This window comes from Tauraco erythrolophus, chromosome 3 (genome assembly GCF_009769465.1).
Source record: "Tauraco erythrolophus isolate bTauEry1 chromosome 3, bTauEry1.pri, whole genome shotgun sequence".
Taxonomy (NCBI): Eukaryota; Metazoa; Chordata; class Aves; order Musophagiformes; family Musophagidae; genus Tauraco; species Tauraco erythrolophus.
This window is the reverse complement of record NC_141467.1, coordinates 2,837,446-2,864,775: the sequence shown is the minus strand read 5'-3', so window position 1 is coordinate 2,864,775 and position 27,330 is coordinate 2,837,446. Positions and strand designations below refer to the sequence as shown.

Sequence of the window (27,330 nt, the reverse complement as noted above, 5' to 3'; positions counted from 1 at the left end):
TCATTCCTTATTCCTGGTATTACAGAGAAAATACCGTAACTGTAAGCCATAATCTGTAAACTGTTAAGTGTCTCAGCTGTCTAGCCAAGGGTATTGTGTTTTATCTGCTGAAAAACAACTGAGATGGGTGAAATCATAATACGACTAATTTTTTTTCTAATTAATAATTACGATGTCTGTCCCATAATAAAGATTAGTTTACTTTTGAAAAAAAAAAGTAGATGACCTTCAGGGTGGTATTAGAATCATAAAATATGACACCAAAAATTGTACTTGAAGGGGAAGAATTCCTCACACCTTTTGTAAAACTTTTCCACAACCCTTCAGGATACGGTGTATGATAGCCAGAAGGTGATAATTCATGGAGCTCTGAGATTAAATGCAACGTGACTGACCAGGGTCATACATGCACTAATGCAAGAAGCAGGGCTTTCCAGATCTGTGAGGGCTTCGATATAACCATTTACATTTTGTGACATGCATGTGAGAAGTCGTTGCCTGGAACAGAAGATACACTGGTTAGTTAGAACCAGTTAGTGCGGTGCAATTATTTTTTCAAGACAAGTATAACTCAATATTTACTTATTAACAAAGTAACAAACATGGGTTTGTTTTGCTTTACTGGGCTAGTATTTGGAGGAGATGGTGTTGCTATTTGGGTCAGATATTAGAGGACATTCCTGGTGCGTGCTTATGGAGTATGCTAGGCAGGGGATTTAGGGATGAAGAATACCAGCAAAGTGTGAAGTCGGGTTTAGAATTACTCGCGAGACATTTCAGACTCTTCTTGGTAATGTTAGCTTTTATATATTGCAAGAAATTGAAACTACCAGGATAATTCAGCTGTAAAATAGATCACAACTATTCTCTCCTGGGGTTGGATACCCATTGCCAAAGGTTTTGGTCAACAGCTGCCCTGTCTTGTCTAAGGAGCAGGTTATAAAACTGGCAGCAGGCTTGGTGTCTGTCTGCAGCATCTCATGAGGTCCAGAAGCTGGTGCTACTGATAGTTTTTGAAAGCTTTGAGCAACATGTCTTTCTAAAGATGAGCAAGTCTTTCGACAAGCTTCATTTCTGTAAATTTACATGTTTTTCTCTTTAACCCATTAATTCACTTGGTTTTGTTGTCTGGTTGGAACTTTCTTGTTGCTTAAATTACTGCAGTAGTGAATTAGGTTAGTATTATCCTGCTAGTCCTCTGAAAGGTACATGGAGAAAAAGGCAAGATGTGGTCATGGTAGGGTCACCCTGAAAAGTTGATGGACTTTGATTCTATACAAGTCCAGGTTAGGGAAATTTTCATAACCTGTAGATTTGAGCCGAGGGCCTTGCCTTGTGCTCGCTTGAGAGCTTTTGAGCGCTGTATGGATGAGCATGTGGGCCAGGGTGGAAGTAGGACTACAGGACTCCTGATGGCATAAACATACCTGAACTTACACAGAGGAGTAATAGAGTGGGGAGGCACTCCTGAAACTCTGGTTCAGAATAATCCAAGCTGCTAGGACTGCTGTGATCAGCACCGGCCGTGAGGCTGAAACCACTGAATCAAGATGGGAGCTTTGGGGCAGGTCCCCCCACAAAGCAGCTCTTTCAGGACTGGAGCAGAACAGCGGAGTGAGTCTTACTCCCCGATCCCCATGTCTACCACTGAGACAAGCTCAGCTTGCAAGAAGGGAGCTGAATAGTTGTAGCATGGGGTGAGACAGAGTCCTGGGTTTCCATAAACTATATGTTGTCTAGTTGATGTGGAAGAGGGGAAGGAGATTTGATCAAGCTGCTCCTGCATTGGTCACAATTGCTTTTTCCCTGTATGTAGTGAGTTTCCCATCATTCTTTGTACTGTTTCTCATTTTTCCCCACCAAAATACAATAAAAAAATACTAAGGAGAAGCTGCTGACCTTACTATGGAGACTTCATTAATAATTTCCCAGTGGCAAAAAATAGTCTGGCTAGGAAGCTGGGCCAGTTTTAGTCATCGTGCAGACAAACTTCCCAGTGGACCCTGGTCTCTCCCGTCACCAGGAGGTCACGCAGGATGGCTGGGGCTCTGCAGGTTTTCTGCCACAGTGCAGAAAAAGAGTGAAAGTGCTAAAGGGATTTCACTAAGTGCTTGTGGGGTGGCTAATAGGCAGGACGTGGGAGTCTGCAAGTGCCCTTGGCCAGGGGATACTGCCAACAGTTGAGCCAGTAGCTCACCTGTCGTATTAGGTGGATGCACACAAAGAGTTTTCCTTATATCTGAGTTTGCTGTATACGATGCCTCATACTCATCTCCTTCCCCTACTCCTCCCTTCCCTTGGAAGCTACCAGTTGTCTCCTCGCACGCCCTAATTTCAGAGCAGTGTTGATCAGGAGATCTTCACCAGCGCTGGAGTAAATCTAAGCAGCGTGCGCTTGCCTTCAGGGGGCAGCACAGCTTGGGGAAACTTTCAGAGCTGCTTTTTCATTCCTCAGCCCCCAGTGGGTTTTTCTATCTGTGGGTCCTGTGAGTTGTGCCCCTCAGAACAGCTCCGTCAGGCAGCACAGTCTAATGGGCCACTGAAATGTTGGCGACAAGTTAAAGTTTCAAAGCCATCGTGCCTCGTGGCCTCTTTCCAAGCAAAGTACTGTTTACCTGTTCCCTTCCTCCCTATTTTAGTTAGCAAGATGCTACACTGGAAACAGGGTGGCTGCTCCCTGCTGTCTCCCTCCCACTAATGTGCATCTCTTTTATATTCTCTCTAAAGAGAGTCATCGAGTCTGTTCAAAGAACTCCGTGCTCCATGAAGAAAACCCATCAAGACTAGATGTGCTCACAAATGGACATTTGACCCCGCACTGTTTCCTGTCCCTCTGAAACAGATCCAAGGTAAAAATGTCCATTTCCTTTCAGGATGATTTGTAGAGGCTCCGCGTAGGATTGGTGACGCTGCTTTCAGCGAGCAGGAGCCAATCTGCTAGTGAAATTGCTTCAAAAGCACAAGATGAAAGAATGAAATTAAAAAACAGCGAAGTATATTTTTTTGGTTTTCTGGCTTTGGAGTCCCTGCAGCTCGTGTTTGAAGCTCGCTCAAGGGCACACGTGACTGCCTATAATTTTCCGTGATATGACTGAAAATAAAAGTGATTATGCAAGTTGACTGGTTGAAGTTCTGTTTAACTGGAAGATACATTTTCTGGCTGATGTGATGAATTCATCCTCTGAATTGCCAGCAGCCACTGCACGTGTTCACAGTGTTTCCACACAGGCTGCACTCCCCAGGATTTTGGCTGTGTTTTTTGTCTTTTATTGTTGTTAAGTAGTCAGGGATTGCATTGGCCCTATAATGAAAATGGATAAGAATATGTATTTAGTTGATACTATAAGATGACATGACAGGGCTAGACAGGTTTGCAACAGTAAAAACCAACCAAACAAAAAAAACCAACAAAAGCCAGTTTCTCATTTCTATTGCACCTTTTTATCTCAGTAGGTTCAAGTGAATTGCACTGATCTTATTCCAGTCTAATAAAACCATAATGAAAAATCAAGACAAATACCTGTCTCGAGGACATCTGGGGACTTGATCAGGTTTATTTACTTCACCAGGATTTTGGTCATATATATAAATACATAAAAATATTCAACAGTGAAAATATGACTAAACATGCTCTGAGTTAACTCATATACGTAGATTTCTCTCTAGGATAAAGTGACTTAAAAGCCAGAGATAACTGTCCTCCTTATCCACACTATGGTATTTACTTTCTAGGAAGAGCAACTTAAAACTGTGTGAGTGAGATAGAAAGCAGCCAAAGGGTGGTGGTATTTTTTCTTTTTAAATTACTGAAACTAAAGGGCTATTATAAAGAGTCTATGTGAGGAGTAGTACAAAGTCTGGCTTACTCATCATATCCCAGGAAGCAAATCTGCCCGAGCTTTGCATTGTTGTAAAGCCTGGTCTGCTTAGGAGAGGCAAAGACTGAGAGTGAACTCCATCTGTTGTAATCCTCTCTTCCCCTGGAAGAAACTCATGTATTGCTCTCTCAAACCAGCAGCCTGTTGCAAATTGAACTGGGGAAGTTTGTGCTTAGGTACTTATCAGTCCCCTCCGAAGAAACTTAACCACAGTCAGTCTGACACTTCAATCTTGCAGCATCCTAGGTTGATATAAACAAAAGATTTTATATATGGAAAGTATTTTTTTTCTATTGTGTATGGATTTATGACTGCTGCTTAGCTGAGACTAAGGCTAGGCTCATGATTTTATATTGAGACTTCTGATGTGACGTTGTCATCTTGTATGTTGCCTCTTTAACTCATTAAAATTACAGTTTCTTCCTTGGTCTTCAGCTAAAGCATCTCTTAATGAAAAATTACCAAGCTTTAGATGCAGTGAGACCTGTGTTCATTCAGTAGGTCTAAATACAAAGTCCTTCACATGAGCTAGTTGAAGCAGCGTTTTATTTTTTAGACATGTAAAATAGTTGATGCTCTGCTTTTCCCTGTTGGAGTCAGCCCTTGTCAGTCACTTATTCTGACAGGAGCATAGAAAAAAAAATATTAAGGAAAAGCACCCACCATGGTCTTATTATGGGACGTGGATTATGAGAGTGGAGTGTTTGCCAGGAGGTTTGCTGTTTTTTTTTTTTTAAATCATTAAACGTGAAGCAAGTAAGGCTGACGGGAGTCTTATAGCTGAGGTTTTATTTTGTGCATTCTGCCTGTGGAGAACCAAATTTATCTCAGTGTAATAGTTCAGTTTCTCAATACCAAGCCCAAAGTAATAAAGAAATACACGAGTCTCCTCATAAAGCTAATGCTGATGAGTACTCTTATTGAAGGGTTTATCTTTCTTCTAATCTCCTGGTAATTACAGCCCTAAAAGCCTTCATGTGTCACACATTTTGCATATATTCAGAGAGTTTAAGCACATAAAGCTAAGGATGTAATTACAGTGGAGGTTCTGAGCCTGGCTTAGGCAAAACCCATCTATGGCAGCAGCTTTATTTGCCAACAGGCTGACCCAGAAGCCCAGAACTAATGCAACGTCCAACCGTTCCACGTCTTTACAGGGGTTTTGTGCTGCACTACGCTTGCAGGGGAAGCTGATGGGTCACACAATCATCTCTTCTACTGAGTAATTTGCTTTCCAGTATTTTCCACTTACTCTGAACAGGCCAAGGATTTCAGACAACTGATGGCACCAGTGGTTTTCTTTGGAGCTAGCCTTCAGGTAGACAGCTGGTTTTGCACTCTGAAATACCACATTGTGTGCAGAAATCTCCATTTTGAGCACAAGTTTAAGACTTTTATTTGTTGCTGAAAGACATAATTAATGTACAGTTTGCAATTACAGAACTCATTGTGCCCCACTCAGAACTGAAGCTGTACAGGTAAACGTTCCAGGACAAGCAAACAACCTCCAGAAATAAACACAGAACACTAACAGAGTGTAATTACAGTGGCACCCAGGCATAAGGCTGTTGTGCAGAAGGGTTGTGTATAAAGAGGTAGTGGAAGTCAGCTCAGTAAATGTTGAATCCTTGTACATAAAGAGACGTGTCAAATATTTGTTGCAGATTACACAGTCATCCTCTGGGAAGCTGAAGTAGTTTTTGAGGATCGCAGAGGTTCTGGCCAGAATCTAATGTCATACAAAAAGCTTCTGAACTTGCAGAAAGGCACCTGTTAGCTCCAAGCACCTAAAACCTCTAAGCCTGACACATTTTCAGTAACTAAAACAGCACCAGACTATAAATTTTAAAAAAATCTTCTATATAAAAATCCTCCTATGAAGCTGTTACTCATTTCTTCTCGTCCTCCATCCAGAAGCTGTATTGCAAGTTTTTTAGTTAATGACTGGAAGGGGTTACTTTTGTTTAAATAGCTTAATCCTTTCTTTATTAATACGTGTCTCTACACAAACGTTATCTGACCTTCTGTTTCATGACAGAACTGGGTAAACTCAGCTGTTCAGGAACGTGCCTTTTGGTGCCTAGAAGTATTTTATTAAGGTATCTTTGAAAAGCAAGACTTTAGAGGAGGAATAGCTTTGCAAGAACATCCTAGTATATGTGCATAAGGAATGACTGGATTATTTTATCACAACAAGGGGCTGTCAACACTGAGAAACCCATGCAAGGATGCATATACAGGGTGATCCCGTGCTTTAAAAGACACAAGTTTCTTCCAAGAGTATTTCTAGTCCAATTTCAAAAGGTTTCTTCTGCCTAGAGTTAAGATTTTCCTAGTTGTTAAAGATGATCTCAGTCTTAAAGAAAAATAAATTACTCCTCAGTTTCTCTGGGATTGTTTTAATGGGAAAGGCAGAATCTCAAAGTTACTAGGAACTCGAGACCGGAGCGTTAACCTTCTACATCCAAATCTAAGCCATTCAGGAGGAAAGCTTTTGCTGACTACAGCAGGAACTGGTCTGCAAATGCTAATTTCTTTTTTACGGAGAAGCATACCTGCCCAAGAAAAGGATGCTTTGCGTTGGGTTGTGGCGAATAAAGAAAAGGAAAGGATGGTCAGCGTTGAAATCCTCTTCCATAAGAAGGCAGAGCATAGCAAGGCCAGCAGTGGCAGCTGCAGCTTCCGTGCCCTCCTCGTTCACTTCTACAAAGGACTTGTGGACAATTTTAGAGAGAAAGAGGTCACGTGCCCCTGACATTCCCGACAAGTCAGCCTTGCCACTGTCAAATACATCCGACAGGCCCATAGCAGCTAAATCTGGTTTAAGGTCGTAGCTTTCCTCTAGCTTAAACTTTGGCAAATGCACGTGAACGTCAGTGGAATACAGATGCGCTGGACACGTCCATTCCTGGAGCTTCTCTAAGGTAAGCTGCGCTTCCAGCTGGAATTCAAAAGACAGAGATCATTACTGCATCAGCCCTGCAGAAATATTTCATTTTCAGTAACACTTACAAGGCTTTATAGAGCACTACACAATATAAAGCAACCGTACAAAAATGATCATACCCATATCTATCTTTGATAGCTCCATATAGATCAAACAAACGCTATTAAAATTAAGTGGAGTCAGTGCATATTTACTTTACCAACTAATGCAGGCGTTTGCTTCTTGCTGCAGTGTACAGAAGGGAAAAACATGCACTGATGGCAACTAAACCCAGTCATTCTTACTGTTTAATCTAACTAAATGGAGTTACATAATTAAAAACAAGTAACAAAAGTAATTGTCAGAGAGCTCGAAGGAGCTGTGTGTCCCTGGTCCTTTAACAGACAACAGTCTAACTAAGTCTAAGAAAAGAAAGACTTTCAAAGGAAATGAAAGAGAAGTTCTGTCATTAAAAAACAATAAGTGAGGCAAGTTAATTCTCATAGTTAACTTTGTTCTCGCGGTGTCCCTGGTGGTCCAGTTCAGCAAGCCGCAGGACACGGGAACACAAGCTACAAAACCAGAACACAGCTTCTCTTCCTGACGCAGCACGTGCACATATTTTTACTGCAGTGCTCGTAGAGCACTGCCTAAAAACATGCCTGATGGGTACGGGGCTCTGAGAACGTGGGTTCATTACAGCTTTAATTTTGAACGGCTGAACTTGGCCGTTAAGCGACTGCATTAGCTCAGGTGGGTCACCTTCTGCAGTCCAGTGGAGTCATCTTCGACATCATCAGGTAACAGGATGAGCATACTAAGTTCTCTTCCATCGTAAGGCAGCTCTAAAACACGGATCTTTACTTCAGGGATATACCCGAAACAAAATTTGTTTTTCTGATACATCATTTTCACTGTCCGTCTTTCGTTCTGGATAGATAAAAAGGTACCGAAAGTAACAGTTAAGAAAATGATAATTTAAAGAACTGATAGAAAACAAGTAAGTTAAAAATTGCTTTCTTGCAAAAACTCTTCCTCCATTTTATCAGCTGATTATAAAACTGCCTTCATCAGACCACCTTTTAATAACAGTTTCTTCTGAAGAAATAACAAGTTTGTGTTGTATTTGGTTCTCATTTGGCTTCTATAGCATAGTCCTTGCAGGAACCGAAACAATTTCTTCGAGTTGCTGCACCTTTACATCGCTTTAGCCTCCAAAATGACGTTAGAAGTCAAGAAAGATACAATAATTCAATACAGAACAAGAAAACGGGGCTTAAGCAAAACGTGCAATCATTTTAATACTGTTTACCCACCATCCCAAACAGGCACAGTTCACAGCAGGTGAAACTGCCAGCGGACAGAAACTCTGCTAGGCACAGGCAAGGTCCTCATCCATGTGAGAACTCTCTCTGATACTGTTCCAGTAAGTGAGAGAACAAATAGCTTGCTGAATACAGAAAAATACTAAAAATCAACAAAACCCCCTTCAAGTGAATTGAAAACATTCATGCAAGACTTTCTATTTATATATTTTTATTCTTTTATCTATTATTTATTATTATATCTATCATTTATTATTATATCTATCATTTATTATTATATCTATCATTTATTATTATATCTATTCATATATTTTATTATTTTATTGATTTTATTCAGTTTAGCACCTATATTGTTTGAGCTTTTCGTTAAGATATACACTACCAAGACGTATCTCTATTACCTTATTTAACCGAAATGGCATGTCGGTGGTGTTGGCTGCGTTAAATTTCTCTGCCCAGTTCCCTTTGAAATAAATAGCGTTCACCAGTACGAGCTTGGTCATGTTATCAACTGAGCCTTCGGACAGTAAATGAGGGATTTTACCTTCAGAGAGGGCAGGAAAAAAAAGTCACAACAAAATCTTGTAGTAAGTTAATGGTGCATAAAGCACATGTGAAGAAACTGATGGCACAGAAATACTACAAATCCAACACTCTAGCCCATCCCTGTAATAAAGTGTGTTTCAGGACCTGTCTCTTTACTTCACCATACTTTTTCATAGTACACACTACCATAACTTTTGATATACAGTCACTTGATGAAAATGTTCAGCTTAAACTGTCACGTGTGAATCATCATACAAGAACCAGAAACCCCCCACATTTCAGATTACTGGATTTAGAAATATATATACAATATGGACGGGGACTGTCTAAAGCAAATCCTCCAACTCACTGATATAAATCTACGTTTGCATCTCATTGGCCTGCACACACAAAAATGGAAAAGTCTCAGGACTTAGGGAACTGTTTAAATGTCTTGCCCAGACAAGACATTTAAATGTCTTCTAACCAGAATGATATTTTCTGGTTCTGTCAACGGATCAAGTGAATATCCCAGGGCAAAATCAAACTGTTCTAAGGGTGGTACAAAATAAAGCCTATTCCTGCTCCCAAAGTATGAAACACTACCAATTACTCCATCAACCAAAGTAGTTTACCTTCAGTTTTTTCCTCTACCCACTGGTTAATTTCTTTCCTAGCTTCATCACAAGCCTGAAGAAAATCAACTGTAGCCAAATCAGCTCCATATAATTTCTGAGTATTAGTCAGGAAATCCTAGATTTTGGAACGATAAGAATAGCTTTCATTGAATGCAGATAAGAAAACATCTCGTTATGATGTAGATAAGGTGCATGTCAAACAGATGATCACCCGCCCTGAGGTGGGGTTTCTGGGGTTGGGTTGTTTGGGGTTTTTTCACCTCTCAGAGTAAGCCCCACAGTACATCTGCCACGTATACAGCTGATAGGGTGCTTACTGCAGGTGTTGCAATATTCACCTGTCATTCTCTTGAAACAGGCTTAAGCACAGCAAGGATAAAACAATACTCTCCAAAAGAGACGAAGAGGGATAAAAATAGCAACCTAGGTACACACAAAGGTATAACTGACTGATGAAGAGGCATGTTGTTTAGGCATGTTGGGCATCCTCTCCCAAATAAACATGCTGTTTTCAAAAATATTTAAGTAATGTGGTACTAGACCAATGAAACTCCTAAAAAAGGTGATTGCAACAGACACAGAGCTGGTTGCATCCTAAAAGGCTGGTTGCAACAGACACAGAGCTGCTTGCATCCTAAAAGGCTGGTTGCAACAGAGTGGGATGTTGTGATAGTTACTGTAAACTAAGAACCTAGACAAGTGATTTTTCTCTTGAGCCCAAGAGCAGCAGAACTGAACAAGCAACGAAAAGGGTTTGCTGTGGAACGTCCTTTAGGCGGGATGCACAGATGCCTACAGATATGGAAATGCACACGCAGGTATGCACCCCTTTTTTGACTGCCCAGTAACATTTAGAAATATGCCTAGAAATAGTTCTACTCCATAAATACTCAAATAGCTGCATTTTCCCAGCAGGCTCCACCACACCATCACAACCTGCACCAGCGTACCGGCAAAAAGCTGTAGGACTTCTCTCCGAAAAGCCGACTGGCAAGCCGTAAGAGATAGGGAGCATTGCTTCTGTTTATATCCATAGCCAGAGTCTGAAATCTTGAATGAATATTTTCAACTTTGTCAAAATGAAGCGTCTGAAATAACAGAAGAGAACTGGCTGCTGCCAATACTGTCTCAAAAGAACATGCAGTATATCTGTAGGGTGGGTCTGATCCAGCAGGTAGGTAGGTTGAAGAAAGAAAAGAAAAGAAGAGGCTGGAGAGACTTCTGTAAACCTCAAAGAATGAATTAAACTGTTTCTTGGTGCTACACCACCTCTGTCAGCTACTTGTATTAAGCTCCTGGCTGACACGTAGTCACAGCTGAAGCTGTTGATCATAACCCCGAGTCCTGCCCGCAGGACATCTGCGTGCCTCCCCTCTGTGGACCACTGGGCACTAGGACTCATTCCCAGGTGGGGAACAGAAAAGAGGGACAATGCCACAGAGACACTTGAGCTTGCTTTCTTCCCCCTTTGGCCCAAGGGAACCTGGGGGTTTGTTTTTCAGAGCAGACATTGAAAACTAGCACAGGTGAGGTCTTGGGAAAACTTTGAACAATTACCTTTTATCGTTTTATGAAAATATAACTGCTTTTATATAGCTATATATATATATTAAAAAAAAAAACCAAAGCTGTATCATCTTAAAAATCAATGCATCACTGCAGTTTCTCTGTACCAGCACCTCCTTTCCCAGGGGCTAGCCACAGATACCACAGTGGGCGCTGCCAGACCTCATTGACAGGGAAGACTAGACCATGGCAGGGATGTTGACATTCAATATTCAATCATGTATTTCTTAGTAGAGAAGACTACTGTGAAACAGCCACTGGACTCAAAGGAGAGCCTTCATTTTATCTCACTGGGGTTTTGGTCAGTGCCACCCACGTTAACGTGAGCTGCGTTGTATATGAACAGCTGAGAAAAAACATCACAGAGGCAATTTACAATAGGATTATGATCACAAATTTCTCTATGCTTACAAACAGCCCTTGACAGTTATCAATCCCTAATTAGCCACGTTTTCATAAGTAGCCTTCCAGTACTTAAAGGGGGCCTACAGGAAAGCTGGGGAGGGACTTTTTACAAGGGTGTGTAGGGATAGGACAAGGGGCAATGGCTTTAAATTGAAAGAGGGGAGATTTAGATTAGATCTAAGGAAGAAATTCTTCACTCTAAGGGTGGTGAGGCACTGGAACAGGTTGCCTAGAGAAGTTGTGGCTGCCCCATCCCTGGAAGTGTTCAAGGCCAGGTTGGATGAGGCTTTGGGCAACCTGGTGTAGTGGAGGGTGTCCCTGCCCATGGCAGGGGGGTTGGAACTGGATGATCTTTGAGGTCCCTTCCAACCCAAACCGTTCTATGATTCTACAATAAGTAAAGCACTGTGGTACAGGCGCATGCATCACTGAAGGTGACTGTGCTGAAACATGGTTTTTCCCTCCCCTGAGTTCCTTTTGCATGATTTCTGCTATCAGTAGGTTTATCCTAGGCGGGGCTGTCAGCTTGATTACATGGCATCTGTGTTCAAAGTCTGCTTGTACAAGTAGTGAGAAAATAATTTTATTGTCTTACTCAGTAAGCACAGCACCACTCAACAGTACAAAACAGCTCCTCCCCAAGTCCAGAATACAAAGGTGAAATTATTCATAGGCAGGTGGGTGACGATGACTGCAATGAGAAGCCTCACACGCCCTGCTGCACTAGCTGGCATTAGCCTAACAAAGGGGAAAAATCACACTGACTGAGTCCCTTCCATGCAGGAGGCCTCAGGGGAAACTCCTACATACATCATTTCTGCAATTTATAGTGAGGTTTTTTAAACCATCCTACCTAACCTAAGGCTATGGTAAGAATAAGCACATGGGCTCAGCTCCTCCGAGGTACCCGAGTTCCTAGCTGTTACCAAGATACACAAGAACACTTCCCTGGAAGTGTTCAAGGCCAGGCTGGATGAGGCTTTGAGCAACCTGGTGTAGTGGAGGGTGTCCCTGCCCATGGCAGGGGGGTTGGAACTAGATGATCTTTGAGGTCCCTTCCAACCCAAACCATTCTATGATTCTATACTGATAACAATTAAGGGAAATTAAGTGAGAAACAAGGGCCATGGCAAATATGGAAAGAGGGCTCTGGAGCAGGGCAGGTAGAAGGTAACTGCAGAAAGGAGCCTGAGGAAGACTCGGTGAGCATGACAGATATCGTCCTGAGCACATACAAATAGTATTCTCATTTTCAATAATTTCATTTTCAATAATTCCTTCCTCTAAAACACAACAGTTTTTAATGTAAACACAATATAAAGCATTGATATGGTTTGCAGTTTTATATGGTTTACTAACCTTCAGCACCTGTGCTGCTGTATTACCTTTGGCCCCTAAAAGGACCATGGCCAGAGCAGCAGAGATGCTGACGGGAGAGAAGAAGACATTTTCTGTTGGGTTGGTCTCATTGAACCTTCTGAGCAGATCAAGTGCAAATCTGCTGTTGGCGTTATGCAGGTTCTCCATGGTTAGAGCTGAAAAATAAAACAGTCAGTATGGGCTCTGGGAAACACTGCAAACACCTAACCCAACCTTGTGTGACTCACGGAGTAAAGACTGGATTAATCTAGTTGCATCTGTGTATAGAAACAGCAAGAATTTCATTGTCCGTGCATCATCATCATCTTCAAAAAAAAAATAAAATCAGTCACATCAAAAAAGCATGGGTTTTTCCACTTAAATTGTATATCCCAACCTTCCCTATGACACTAACCTTAAAGACATTATTTAAAAAAATCCCAAAATGGCACAACCCATGCCACAAAAAGGTGCCAATGCTGCCAAAGGCTTAGGTGCACGCTTACCTTCAGCGGTGTAGAGCACTGCTACGGTCACCAGCGTGCTCTGCTGAGAACAAGGGAGCCACCTGCACCCTGCATCCAGGTGCCAACACACCAACAAGGGAGCCACCTGCACGCTTCATCCAGGTGCCAACACACCAACAAGGGAGCCACCTGCACGCTGCATCCAGGTGCCAACACACCAACAAGGGAGCCACCTGCACGCTGCATCCAGGTGCCAACACACCAACAAGGGAGCTACCTGCACGCTGCATCCAGGTGCCAACACACCAACGAGGGAGCTACTTGCACGCTGCATCCAGGTGCCAACACACCAACAAGGGAGCCACCTGCACGCTGCATCCAGGTGCCAACACACCAACAAGGGAGCTACCTGCACGCTGCATCCAGGTGCCAACACACCAACGAGGGAGCTACTTGCACGCTGCATCCAGGTGCCAACACACCAACCAACAAGGGAGCTACCTGCACACTGCATCCAGGTGCCAACACACCAACCAACAAGGGAGCCACCTGCACGCTGCATCCAGGTGCCAACACACCAACGAGGGAGCCACCTGCACGCTGCATCCAGGTTCCAACACACCAACGAGGGAGCCACCTGCACGCTGCATCCAGGTGCCAACACACCAACAAGGGAGCCACCTGCACGCTGCATCCAGGTGCCAACACACCAACCAACAAGGGAGCTACCTGCACGCTGCATCCAGGTTCCAACACACCAACGAGGGAGCCACCTGCACGCTGCATCCAGGTGCCAACACACCAACAAGGGAGCTACTTGCCCACTGCCTCCAGGTACCAACACACCCCAGCCCCAACAGGGCTGAGCGGCCCCAAGCAGAGGGCAGAGAGCCCCGGGGTTTGGCCACCTGAAGGTGACGTACCGGCTAGCGAAGGCAGAAGCAAAGTGCAGCCCAGACAGAGCTTCAGGGCCGATAAGGCGCAGCTGGAGCAGCGATTCATGTCGGTGAGATGCTCCCTAGGAGGCCCTTGGAGTGGGTGCAAGGTGTGAGGGCTGGGTCAGGTGCCAAAAAACCTACTCACAGACTACTGGCAGGATCACTTGATGCTGCAAAGCCTTCCTAGCTCAAATTCCTGCTTCTCTTTGCTTGCTTGTGGCAGGGCTTTTGGAGTTAGCTTTTTCTAGCTGATTTCCTCAAGGAGTTTCATTTAGAATTTGGGCACCTGTCCCCAGCAGCGAGAGCAGCAACCCAGTAATGCTTTTACAAGTACTGCCCAGACTCAACTCCAGGGAGGAGCGTGCACTGGAATTTGGGTCTTTCCAGCACAGTCTTTCTAGAGGATTAGCAAAAGAACACTATCTGCTTCCCCTGCCAGACGGATAAACATCCTGCATCTTTGCGATGTTCTCTTACCCAGCTGTATGCTAAAAAAACCACAACAAAACCGACCAAACAAAAAATCACGCACAAAAAAAAAAAACCACACACACAAAAAACCCTAAAAAACAAACAAACAACACCACACAAATCCAAAAGCGTACTTTTACTTTCCTTTACTTACACCACCTCACTGTACAAGCGTTTGACTGGAACCAGCCGTTTTCCAGCCCCCACCCCCAAGCTGCCCGGGAGGCGCTCACCGCCCCGCGCAGACTCCGCGGCCGCGGGGGAAGAGACAGGGAAAAGGGCGGAAAAAATCCCGCTTTTCATCCCATCACGGCCCCATTCCCGCAGAAAGCATCCTGGGGCGGGGGGGGGGAAGCTGCCCTGATCCCTTCCCGCCCCGCGGAGCGCCCGAGCCGCCCGCCCCCCTACCTGCGCTCCCGGCGCGGAACTGCAGGAACCGCGGAGCATCCGGCGGGGAGGAGCGACGGGCCTGGATTTCCCGGCGAAGCGGGGGGGTGTGATTAAAAACCGAACCCCTCCTGTACGGCCCATAAAGGACTGGGTTGGTTGGCTTTTTTCCTCGTGGGACGAGCGCCCAGGGTAGCACATCTCTGTCCTCCCATCGTGCTGCTGTTTAAGCTCACAAGCAGCTTTAATTTTCTTTTTTTTTTTAACGTAAAGGTAACAGCAGGGAGGGCTCTCTGGGGTTTAACCCAGTGGTTTTCATCCATCAGCCCTCCATCTGGCCACCAAGAACACACCCACCCCACACCTCTTCCCATTACTGCCCATTCTGGCTGTGGGTGCAGAGCACCAGCCCCTTAACTGGGGCACACAACACCCGTGCTGGTGGTTACACTGTTGGGCTCCCCCCACCTTCATTAACACTTATTTGCTTCACCTGAGTTGCTGCACACTGAGTTGAGCACAGGCCAGTCTAGCAGCACCTGGATGATGACCACCAAGCCTTGACTTGGATTAAGTTGGCAAAACTGACTCCCTAAAACTCATTTTGGAGTTTTAGAAAGCAAACATTCTTTACCCACACTGCCAGATGTGCCAGATGCACAGGGATAGTTCCTCCTAACATGCCCACACAGTCCCAGGACACGATCTTAGTTGAGGGCAGGTGGTCAATGAGCCAGTGGGCACCATCTCCCCCTGCCAGAATTCCCTTTCCCCCCCGTCACTGCTGTACCTGCTGCCAATCCCAAACAGGGTGACCAAGTTTATCCATTTTCTGGGATGTTCCCCCTTTCAAGGATGGCAAACGCTTGGAAGTTTTCCAATGAGTCACTCTTTGTGACTTTGAGGATGGTTATCCTGTTCTCAGCCCTTGTGTGCTTGTCGGTCACAGCCTGTGAAACCCTTCCTTCCATTCTTTCACAAAATTTAACTCCTTCCTTGTTGTGCAACAGTGGCACTGCAATTCCGCCCAGAAAAAAAAGGGTTGGCTCAGGTCCCCTCTGCTGCAACCCCTTCCAAGGCCCACCCCAAACTTCATGGCACCCCAAGTAAGCACCTCAGGTTTGCAGTGTTCCAAAAATCTCACGTTTAACAAAAATCCCAAACAAGCTATATAGAAGCTGGTTGTACTCTATCAAGAAACAATTATTTTCTTCACACTACAGATAAAAATCTACATAATTTATGGTTAAAAAAAGAAGAAACAGAGTCCTACAGCACTTAAAGTTCTTTTATTGTTTCAAGAACAAAACCAGCGAAACAGATGGCTGTATTAGGAAAGCTATTTCAGCTCTGTCTTTGGTATCACACAGTTAAACTGTTTCAGAAACTATGAACAGGAAAAATATGTAACAACAGCAAAAAAATAAAAGTTTTGTCACTTCAACATTGCGTAGGCACCCCGTGCTTTTTCATTACACTCTTTGTTAAAGGACTAATAAACTAGGTGTTAGGTAACAAACCAGGTGTCCTGTGGTGACAAAATGATCCTCACCCCCCCGAACACCCTGTGAGGACATTCGGTACAAAGACATACTTTTACTCCCCTCCCTGTCCAAGTGCCTGTCCAGTTATTAAACAAAAAAAAAAACAAACAAAACTGTCTAGTCAAGATGCTCAGCAACACTTGGAACAGGCTGCCAAGGACTCCTTTCATCTCTAGGGAATGTATCAAGGCATTAAATGGATGAGTATGGAAGAACAAAAAAAAAAAAAAAGAGGGGGATAGGAGGATAAAGGGGGACGGGAGCTCAAGGTGTGCTCCAGCCTTGTCAAACAAAATCAACTTCTTCCTTTCCTAGGAGGTGAAGACCACAGAAGTGGATTCAGGCACAGCTGGAAGCCAGTTAGTGCAAAAAGAGCAGCCTTATTCCAGAGAAACAGAACATTCTATAACAAGACATCTCCTTTTTTTAGGGAGAGCAAAATCTGCCACAGAACAGAATGCTGGAAGTCTTGTTGTGCCGGATGAAGAAGAGGAAGGGATGATCAGCAGTGAATTCTGCCACGATCAGCGCACAGCGCAGCATCATCACGCCCGCCGTGGCAGCTGCCGCCTCAGTGCCTTCTTCGTTGACTTCCACAAAGGACTTGTGAACCACTTCGGAGAGCACCAGCTCATTGCCAGCGGAGATTCCCGAGAAATCTGCCTTCCCTAAGTGAAACGCGTCAGGCATTCCCATGCTGCTCAGAAGGGGTTTCAGATTATAATCTTCTTCGAGTTTAAATCTGGGTAAAGACACCCTCACCTCTGTACTATCCATCATTTCGGGATTGATCCAATCCATCAGCTTCTCATACGTAAGTTCTCTTTCCAGCTGAAGGAAAACCCAAAAGTCATATCATTAAAACGAGAAGAGAGTCAGCATTGCACAGCCAAAAGTAGTGATTACTACTCACTAGTAGTGAGTTCTTTTACATAGTGCTTAAAATCCATCTTTTTTCCAGGGTTTCGAGTGTCCCAAGCCCAAAGTGCAAGGGGTACTTCTCACTAGAGGCTACAGCCCCAGCTGAGATCCATCTCATACACTTTCTGGTAGCTACAAGAAGGATCAGTCTTCTTTCACGTAAAGTTTACTTTTATAAAACACGTTAGATTGGGGTTATTTACATTTTTACATGCAGGAGAGTAAAGGCACAGAAGAACTGATGACAAGGTCCAAAAGAAACCGAACCTGGTCCTTCTGTCTCTTAACCAGAGGGTCCTCCTTCAAGTTGACAAGCTGATGAAAGTCTGCTCACAACGCCCTTGCAGTCAGTGTCAGAAAACCTATTTAATAAATTCCTTGCCCAGAGCATGAAATTGCCCAAACTTAGAATCATGGAATGGTTTGGGTTGGAAGGGACCTCAAAAATCATCCAGTTCCAACCCCCCTGCCATGGGCAGGGACACCTTCCACTACACCAGGTTGCTCAAAGCCTCATCCAACCTGGCCTTGAACACTTCCAGGGATGGGGCATCTACAACTTCTCTGGGCAACCTGTTCCAGTGCCTCACCACCCTCTGAGTGAAAAATTTCTCCCTTATATCTAATCTTGAATCGTATCTCCACAACAGAAGAGCTCCTACACTTCCCTGTGAGCCGGCTTCCAGGTGGTGGGCCAGAGACCACCTGCCAGCTGTTCAGAATGGAAGATCCTATGGGACAAGCTATAGGGCTTCCCCAGAGCTCCCCTAAATCCTCTCTCATCACATATGACACTCACCATACCAAGCCTTCACCAAAACCACAGCTAACCTCTGCTCCTGAGGAGGGTCAGGTCTTCTTCTAGAGACTCTGGCTAAGGGGGCAGCACACAGCTTGACCAGTAGTGATAAAAGGCATGACAATCAATCTGGGGGCAGGGAGATGTGGGACATGTCAGCTGGTGCTGAGCACTAATGACAATAGTTTTGGAACTGAACTGCAGGCCTAGACGCAATATCAAACCTTCTTCCCTGGAAGGACACAGACTGTCTTTCCATTTAGCTCAACAACTTACACTTTCCAAGCCAGTGGATCCATCCTGAATTGCATCAGGGAGCAGGATGATCATGCTGAGTTCTTTACCAACATAAGGGAGCTCAAGGATTTTGGTCTGGACGTCGCCAATATAGGTCATGTTAAATGTGGCCTTCTTGAACATCATCTGCACAGGTTTGGTCTCTTTCTAAAAACACATGCCAACAGTTAGTACTGAGCTAGTATGCTGGTCTCAAAATACAAAGCAGGCATCTAGTCACTCAGAGCTTTTTAGAATTGGGCTCGAGAGAACTAAACAAACCACAGAGCACAGCCCCACCGCTGTCTTTTGTAAAGCAAGAAGTAAGGATGCCTGAGATTTAATGTTTAATGACGAATGTGGCCATGTCTGCGCAGTTCCCTTTAAGGCAAAGGGGCAAGAACACATATTTGCTCACTCCAGAACCAGTGACGAGCACTAAGCAGAGTAAGAAGTGGGTAAGAAGCAGGGCATGAAGTAATTTCCACGTAGGTACTTCCATTTTTAGTCCAAGTGGCTCTAAGTGCTATAACAGAGGAATTAAAATATCTTAAAATGATGGTAGAAATGCTCAGAAAGCGTGAGCATTATTTTGAATTCTTAGAAGTCACATGGATAGTAAGGAGGAGAGAGATTTTTCCTCTCAATTTCATTCTCTGCTATCTCCTTCCATTTTCACATGGAGCATTGAGCTCCCATTGTTTACATCGTGACTTTCCTCCTTTTCAGTTAAGGGTTCCATTGCTTTCTCCCTTATTTTCAGGAGATAACCATGTAAGTAGATTTTTCTTTTTAAAGTAAAGCTCATTGAAACAACACCCACACAGAATATGGCAGAATTTATTTTGCAGCAGCAATGACTCATGAAAAGAATGGATAAGCAAAGAAAAGGCCACACAGCCTGCAAAAATCATCCAGTGAGTCATAAGGGCAAGAGTCACAGAAATAACATCACAGGATGCTGGAAAGGCTCCTGGGATGGTAAAAGTGAATCTTTGCTACTGGAGAGATCGTAAAATAACTAGTTTAAAACTTCAGGTTGCACCTGGGATTTCCAACTGCTTATTTGAGCCTACTCAGAGCTCTGCAGCTCAGCAGTGGCTAGCCATTAAGTAGGACGAAAACACAAACTCAAGCCATTTAGTTTCACAGGGAAAGAGATGTGCAGTTGTCTGCAGATGTAAAAGGAAGTTCCTTGGGTGGGCCAAGGCAGCATTCCCCAACCTTGTATCCTATAACTTTCTCCAAGTTACCCAGATCCCAAAGACTCTGCTCTTAAAACAATAATTGACTGAAGACTTAAGACAACTTATATTCAGAATTTCCACACATGTAGAAGTGCTCTTTTCTGCCCACAACCTCAAGGAACATTTCTTTTCTTATCCACACCAGTTTCAGGCTAAAATAACCCATTTTACTGACTTCTGTGAAAATGTTCACGACTCTCAAATAGCCTGTGAACTTCACTTAATCGTTTTCTTCTCCTTAGTTCCGTTCTAGGTTCTGTAACTATGCAGAGGGCTACCTCTCTCAAACAAAAAAAAACAGTAAAGGAAAAAAGAAGAGACAGAATGAAAGAAATACTTAATCGTTATCTTAAAGTTTCTAGTAATTATGTCAACCTTAACAGAAACTAAACAAAAAGAGTATTCACATTAAAGGGAGGGGTTATAAGGACTTTCACTTAGCTTACCCAAGGGAACCACTGAATGTTTTTTTATTTTTTTCCAGAGTTAAATGTATTCGTTTCAGAGTACTGTCAGTATTTCAGCACATCGTACCTTGTTAATTTGGAATGGCATTTCTGCTGTTTTCTCTTTGTCAAACTTCTTTTCCCAGTTGCCTTTGAAATAGATCGCGTTCACCAACACAAGTCTGGTCAGTGAATTGAGGATCCCCTCCACCAACAGGTTCTGAATTTTACCTTTGTGATACATAGGAAAAAAAAAAAAGTAACAGTTTGACATGTATTTAATTATTACCTAATATAGCATCTACTCTAATGAATAGACTATAGATAAGAGAATCATGTACCAATCAGAGCAAGAGCTCAATGTCTGGGTTTATTTAATTTATAATATTGTATCTTGAAATAGCTGTTTACCCAAGCCATGGCTGCCATTAAATACAACAGAGCATTTTGCAAAACACTCACCTTCCGTCTTTTCCTCTACCCAGCCATTTATTTGTTTTCTGGAATCCTCCCAAGCATGCATGAAGTCCATCTGTTCCAGTCCAGCATGGTAGAGTTTCTGACTTGACTCTATAAATGACTAACACAGACATTCAGAACAGCTTTTCAGCAGTGTATTTCACTCTCATTCAGCCATAAATGATTCTTAAATTTACCAAGAAAACCTGCCTCTTTTCTCCCAGCTTCATATAAAGCCGTTGAAGTTTTGTCTGACACGTTCCTGTTAGGTTTTATATCATTTATTTGAAATAGAAATTGTCCATGGTATGTTACTAAGTCAAATGGCTCGCTTGCTGTGCTAAAAGTTCTACACAACTTCATTGAGGAATAATGTGGCTGGTTTTGGAGGTTTTTTGCTTCAGTGAAAGCACATATGATTTTGTAAGCTTCTCTACATAAATTCCATTGCTAAACCTCAAAGACTAGTAAAAAACCTTTAGATCAGAGGGGAAATTAATTTTTTTCTTCAGAGAAGAAAAAAAATACCTTCTCTCTGATTTAATATAGCTAGTTCTTTATAACACAGATGGAAAGTTTTAGAGTGCAATCCACGTAATGTTTATCTTTTAGATAAATGAAACACTAGCATTCTTCACAAAAAGAACCACTGTAAATCACTCCAATACTCAAAAAGTATTCCCAAACTTACACCAAAATGTACCAGTAAGGTGCCAGCAACTCAGTATAAGCTGTTCCACGTAAGAAATTTTTCACTCTGAGGGTGGTGAGGCACTGCAACAGGTTGCCCAGAGAAGTCGTAGATGCCCCATCCCTGGAAGTGTTCAAGGCCAGGTTGGATGAGGCTTTGGGCAACCTGGTGTAGTGGAGGGTGTCCCTGCCCATGGCAGGGGTGGTGGAACTAGATCATCTTTGAGGTCCCTTCCAACCCTAACCATTCTATGACTCTATGAAGATCTGTTTATGAACAGCTTCCAAACAGCCAGGCCCCCAAAATGATTTAAAGAATACCTTTATTCAGATGGTCCTTGTCTGCTCCCACAGTGATCCAATTGAGGTGAGGAGTCCCTCTGGAAAAGTTTCCAGGGGCATCCAAGGGAGTCCTTTTTCTCAATGGGTCCTGCGGCTGAGCAGAGAGGGTCCCATCTGGGGTGCCAAAACTGATACCCAAAGAGTCAGTGCAATTCAACTTTCCGAGACTCATTTTGGAGTTTTGGAAAGCGGCATTCTTTCTTGTGGCACTGGGTGCATGGGAGATATGTCCTCCCAGTGTGCACACCCATCGCCTGGACAGAAACTGAGTTATCCACTGCAACCAGGCGTATTCAGAACATGTTTGGCAACTTGGTGTAGTGAAGGGTAATGGAGAGTTTCCCTGCCCATGGCAGGGGGGTTGGAACTAGATGGTCTTTGAGGTCCCTTCCAACCCAAATCATTCTATGATTCTATATTCATTGTTATTCTCTTAAACAATTTGTTAATTTTCTCTCAGTTTACACCTAAATTACTTCCCTCTCCCAGTTCTCTTCCTCTGCCCCTTTCTTTTGTATCTGGGGTATGTTTAAGGGTAGGTGGTCACAATATCCCCCTGTCGGAATTCCCTTTTCCCCATGTCACTGCTGCACACATTCACAATGCAGAAAAACAGGAGAACAAAGTTTATACATTTTATGGGATGTTCCCTTCAAGGGTAGACAGTTCTGGATAAAGAGTGTCCCCTCTAATCACTTCTGGCAGCTTCAAGGATGGTCATCTTGTTATGTTCTTTAGGAGGTCACCTTTAATAGGTTCTTTAACCACCTATTAAACCCTTCATGAAATTCTTACACAGAAATTTTAACCTCTCCATTGTTGGATAACAACTCCCAGGGGGAAGGAAAAAAGCACCTTACATCATCTTGCTTCTAGGGAAACATCTAAAGCAATGTGTATAACAATACCTCTTCTCCTGTTCAGATCTTTTGATAAGGAAAGTCTTAAAAGTCATGCACTTCATTCAGTATGTTCTCTGCATGCCTAAAAAAAACCTACAAAATACCACCCAAACTGAAGAACAATATCAATTTTTTATCGTATTTACACATGATCAAGGGAAACGAGATATGCCAACCATTTGTCCCACAGCCAAAAACATGAATGGATCATAGAACCCTGAATATTTAGAGTTTGATGGATTTTTAGTGCTTTGCATCAGTTATGCCTTCAGATCACACGCAGCTTCTCCACCAAGTTCAGATACGGGGCTTTGGCACAATCTATCACATTGGTAGGTCTCAGCCTAGAAAATTTGGAAAGTAAAACCCAAAGCCTGGCTTTGACCACCAAAGGAAACAGGCAGCAAGTACGTTATGCTTAAACATCACAAATTTAATGATTACTTACCGAGAGAAACTCAAATGTCTTCTCTCCATAAAGTCGGTTCGCAGTTCTCAGTATGTACTTGGTGTTTGGATCATTAATTTCAGAGAGAAGGGATCGATATCCATTGTGAGCATCCTTGGCTTTGCTCAGAGAAAGCACCTGTAGAAAGACAAACACCCTCAGCAGAGTCCCTGCCTTCTCTACACACACTTACTCAGGACAATTTTATTCTTTTTTTAATGACTTTTAGGTTTAAAAACTGACTTGAAGCCAAAAGATTTTTCATCACACCTCCCATCTGGAGCTCATTAGGCAATTCACATACGATGTACCCAGCCAGATGCTGTACAAGTAATAAATTAGGGAGCAGAAGAGCCAGCAGTATCGAGTTTCCTTCACTCAAGTCAAACAGAGGATCACAGCACAGCTGAGGCTGGAAGGGACCTCTGGAGGTCACCTGGTACTACCCCCCTGCTCAAGCAGGGCCATCTACAGCTGGTAGCCCAAGACTATGTGTCCCAACAGCTTTTAAACATCTCCAAGTACCGCAAGAATAGAATATAATTTTGGATAAACTTTCATAGATTTAAATGAAAACAAAATATGTGTTTAAACTCCTCTTCCGCTTTGCAAGAGAGGCAAAAAGAGTAACAAAAATGACTGACATCTTCATTGTCCTTGGTATCTGCACGGCTGTTTCTCTCAGGTCTCAGTCCTCTTGACAAACCTCAGCAGTCCCAGCAAGACAAACTCCCAGCGGTTGTCCCAGAAGCAGGTGCTTTGGAGCTCTCCAAGCCATGCCACTGCAGCCACCTCCAGTCTGGTAGTGGTGGCGCAGCAGTAGTTGCTCACCAGGGAGGCAGGGGGGCCAGCTTCCTGCCTCCCAGCTTTCTTCAGTGTAGGTCCAGGCTCCATATGAGCTCCTTTGTCCCCATCTTAATCAGAGGCACTGATTGGCTCTGCCCTGGCCTGAGGGGACGGGGAAGGTCTCACGATCAGTTTTGGAGCCAAGGAAGCTTTTCACAGCTACTTACATGGGGCATTTCCGCAGCCCCTCCCACGCTACTGAACCCCATCACATAAAGCCAACAGATTAAGCTCTTTCACAGCTACATTTCTGCATCCCCTCTCATAAACCCAGCACAACTGCTTACACATACACCAAAGGAAGACCTCTCTCTGAGACCAGAATGACAATACTAGTTTAGCACCAGTACAGACCACAGACTGTAACACAGTTTTGTTGTTCGTGTGACACTATCAAATTCAATATATTTTCATTTAGATATACCTTTGCTATTTGGGCTTCCGTGCTACCTTTTGAACCCAGCAAAATCATAGACAAAGCAGAAGAAATACTGAAAGGAGAAAAGAACAGATTCTGCCCGCTTTTGTGCTCGCTCAGCTTTCTTAAGAGGTCGAGTGCAAAAGTAGTGTTTGCTGCACAGAGGCTATCCATGGTTCAGAGCCTGGAAGACAAATTAGAAAAAAAAAAGGGTCAAGTTTATTTGAATACAAACTGGTAAGTTATCTCTGTCTTCCACATTTCCCAGCATAAACTATGCAACAAACATCATAATTAGGTTGGAAAACTACTGACTCACTGAAAAACTGATTTGGTGAAACAAGCACCTTAAATCCCCTACTAGTTATTTCAAGGATTTATTGTTTTGCTTTTGTATTTCAATCCCATACCTGTAACTGAGACAGCAGTTCCCACTGGTGTCATTAGACTCTTCACTGGGTAAATAATATTACACCTTTTGAGATGATGAGGTAAAACAGTATTTTGTTTAGGATTTATTAAAACAAGTCTCTTTTGACTTCACAAAGACAATTATTTGCCTTTATAGGAAAATCAGAGAAAAAAAAGTTGGGCATCAGAATGGCAGAATTACAAACTTTTACCTTCTCCAAGTCTATATCTTCAGTAATAGCTTCAGCTTACTTATACGCGTGCACACTCTGTTTTAAACCTAACAGCCAGTCTGGCAGAAGTCAGCAGAATGACTTCAGCTACAAGATTAAAAAATAAAATTAAAAAAAAAAGAGTTATTTGGTCAGCATGACAGATTACTGTAATTTCCTGCTGTAGTACAAAAAAAAAAATATTAAAGTCCATTTCAGTTCCTTTTTATTGCCCGCAACATGGAAACACATACAATAAAAAAAACTGCTGATAGATAACACAGACATCGTAAGATACCAGCTGGTAGTGAAAGTTTCTATGTTTTGTTCTTCCCTTAAGGCAGTGCCTAGTGTTGATACCTTACCACAAAATACAAACCCAACACCTAATTCATACTGATTCACTGTCTCAAATAAATAAGTGGAAAAAACAAGTTTCTACATGCATGATTTTCCACCTGAGAAAATTCCTTGCTAGTAGCTTTGCTATAAACTGTAGCAGCTTTTCTCCTGTTTCTCTTCTCATGTAATTGGGGATAAAAAAAAAAAAAAACAAAACACAAAAACACCACAACAAGCTTAGATGGAAACAATTCTCTAATTCTGTCTGAAACAAGTAATTTAACTGCATAAGTAGGAAGCACTTAGCGTTTTCAGTTCGTGTTGGTTACAGTGAAAACCAGAATTTTCCTACTGGCCTAGCACCTGCAGATTGCAATAAGGGTTTTTTTTCCCCCCTAGATGTCAAAATACACAGCAGTAGTGACAGCAGCAAGAAGCAGTTATTCCCTGGAAAGTTTTTGCAGCGCTTCCATGACAGGCAAGAATTTACAGACAAAAGGACATACCTCACGCTATCTGCCCACCTGAAAAATCAGCACATTGAACCAAATAAGTAATATTTCGCTATCCGCCCACCTGAAAATCAGGGCATTTAACCAAATAAGCAATATTTCCACAACTGGGACACAAGGCTTGGAGCTCTACCTGTCGGGTTATCCGTGCTTTCTCTGCAGCTCAAGAACAGCACTGCGACTACGGATGCACTTATCGGAGCAGTTTTGGAGACGCCGTTTTGTTTGGATACACAGCAACTGCACTTGAAGGAACAAAAAAACAGATTTGTCAGTCGGTTGCAAACCCCTCCATGACCAGAGGCTTTACTGACAGCGGCTCGTTCCTCAGTCTCCCCGTGGGCTCCGCAGGCCCACAGGGAAGCTCCCGTGTGGAGGTTTCGGGATGTCCTGACCCTGTGTGCTCCTACCACTATGAATCCAGAGGATATATTCCCAGCTGTAAACGGATATATGCTGTAAGGCCGTCTTCATGGACGCCAGAGCGGGAACTCAGGGTGACGAACGTCGGGCAGCGTCCCCCTCCACAGAGAAGGCCGCCCCTTCTCCCACCCTCCGAACCAAAGCAAGCTTTCCCGAGGGAAGAGGGCTTCGTTTAGGATTTGGGAAGCCGGGAGCAACGTTGAAACGCTTGCGTGGTTAACGCCCGGTCACATCGCGCCTCTCCAGTGCCCGGCGGCGGGACGCGGGGGGTGACACCGGCCCCGGGTGCCTCAGCAGGAGCGGAGAGGGGCCGGGAGCACCCCCGGGGATCCCAGTGGATCCCAGCGGAGCGGTGTGCCGCTCCCCAGGGCGCAGAGACCTTCCTCCGCCCCCGCCCTGGCACCGGCACCACAAACGACGCCAAAACTGAAGGCTTCCGCGGCGCCCGACGCACTAACAGCGGTCCCTGCGCACCGCTGCGATGCTAGCGGACGAGAAGCAGAAACCACAGCGCGAAAGAGGAAAAAAAAAAAAAACAAAACAAAACAAAAGCAACGCCGCGCAGCCTCTGCTTCTTTTAAAAACCACAAGCGCGAGCTTCCCGTAGAAAACGGCATCTCCGGGATGGCGCAGCCGCGGCACTCACCCTCCCGAGCGCCGCGCTCCGCTCCGCTCCTCCCGCGGCTCGGCCCTGTCCCCGGAAGCGCTGCCGAGCCGGGGCAAAGGGCGGGAGCTCGGCTCCTCCTCGGCGGCTTTCAGAGGCCGTACGGCGGCCGCGCCGTGCCGCCGTCCCCGCCGGATAGAGCAGCCGCCCGCCATCACCGCCCGTCTTTATGCCCCCTCGCCGCAAGGTTTTCTGCCTCCCTCCCGCTGACAGAAAGCGCCACCGGTCCGTGCGGGGCGGTTGTTATTTTTGAAGCGTTTTGAGTAAAAGCGAGGTGTTGGTGTAACCGGAGATTGTAGGTGCTTGGCCCCCCCCTCGCCTACCTGAGGGTCTAGTTAAGGCAAACGGCCCTCGCAGGTGTATTTTTTTATTATTTTTATTTTTTTTTAAGCGATCAATAGTGCGACGTGAAGCGAATTGAGGTGGAATTAGGAGCTGATGAAGGCTTGTAACCGGGATGAGGAAGGTAGGCAAGGGAATGGCCGCGGGCCTTGGGTCGGAGGTGTGAGAAGTAAGGAAGGGGTTAAAAAAAATAAAATTTTG

General features: G+C 44.0%; 2 protein-coding genes across 2 annotated transcripts; both read right to left on the bottom strand.

Moving 5' to 3' along the window:
• Positions 1-6,417: 6,417 nt before the first annotated feature.
• Positions 6,418-13,291, bottom strand: LOC104372965 (leukocyte elastase inhibitor). The gene is made up of 7 exons (XM_009978766.2): positions 13,279-13,291; positions 12,623-12,798; positions 10,243-10,380; positions 9,290-9,407; positions 8,531-8,673; positions 7,567-7,734; positions 6,418-6,819 (listed from the first exon to the last, which is right to left on the bottom strand). Exons 1-7 carry the CDS (start codon positions 13,289-13,291, stop codon positions 6,418-6,420), a joined length of 1,158 nt encoding a protein of 385 aa, XP_009977068.2.
• A 3,564-nt stretch (positions 13,292-16,855) lies between these two features.
• Positions 16,856-24,397, bottom strand: LOC147528944 (serpin B6-like). The gene is made up of 6 exons (XM_009978764.2): positions 24,230-24,397; positions 22,960-23,097; positions 20,581-20,698; positions 20,207-20,349; positions 18,426-18,593; positions 16,856-17,260 (listed from the first exon to the last, which is right to left on the bottom strand). Exons 1-6 carry the CDS (start codon positions 24,395-24,397, stop codon positions 16,856-16,858), a joined length of 1,140 nt encoding a protein of 379 aa, XP_009977066.1.
• Between the last annotated feature and the right edge of the window lie 2,933 nt (positions 24,398-27,330).

Excerpts from the sequence above, each read along its gene's own strand:
- LOC104372965 (XM_009978766.2), bottom strand. Across the intron at positions 10,381-12,622 it reads CAGCAGCACAGGTGCTGAAG|ACGCTTCATTTTGACAAAGT; the intron begins GTTAGTAAACCA and ends CTGTTATTTCAG. Across the intron at positions 8,674-9,289 it reads GGTAGAGGAAAAAACTGAAG|GTAAAATCCCTCATTTACTG; the intron begins GTAAACTACTTT and ends CCCTCTCTGAAG.
- LOC147528944 (XM_009978764.2), bottom strand. The coding sequence starts at position 24,397 with ATGGATAGCCTCTGTGCAGCAAACACTACTTTTGCACTCGACCTCTTA. Across the intron at positions 18,594-20,206 it reads TGCCATTCCAAATTAACAAG|AAAGAGACCAAACCTGTGCA; the intron begins GTACGATGTGCT and ends ATGTGTTTTTAG. Across the intron at positions 17,261-18,425 it reads GATCCACTGGCTTGGAAAGT|CTGGAAAGAGAACTTACGTA; the intron begins GTAAGTTGTTGA and ends GTTTTCCTTCAG.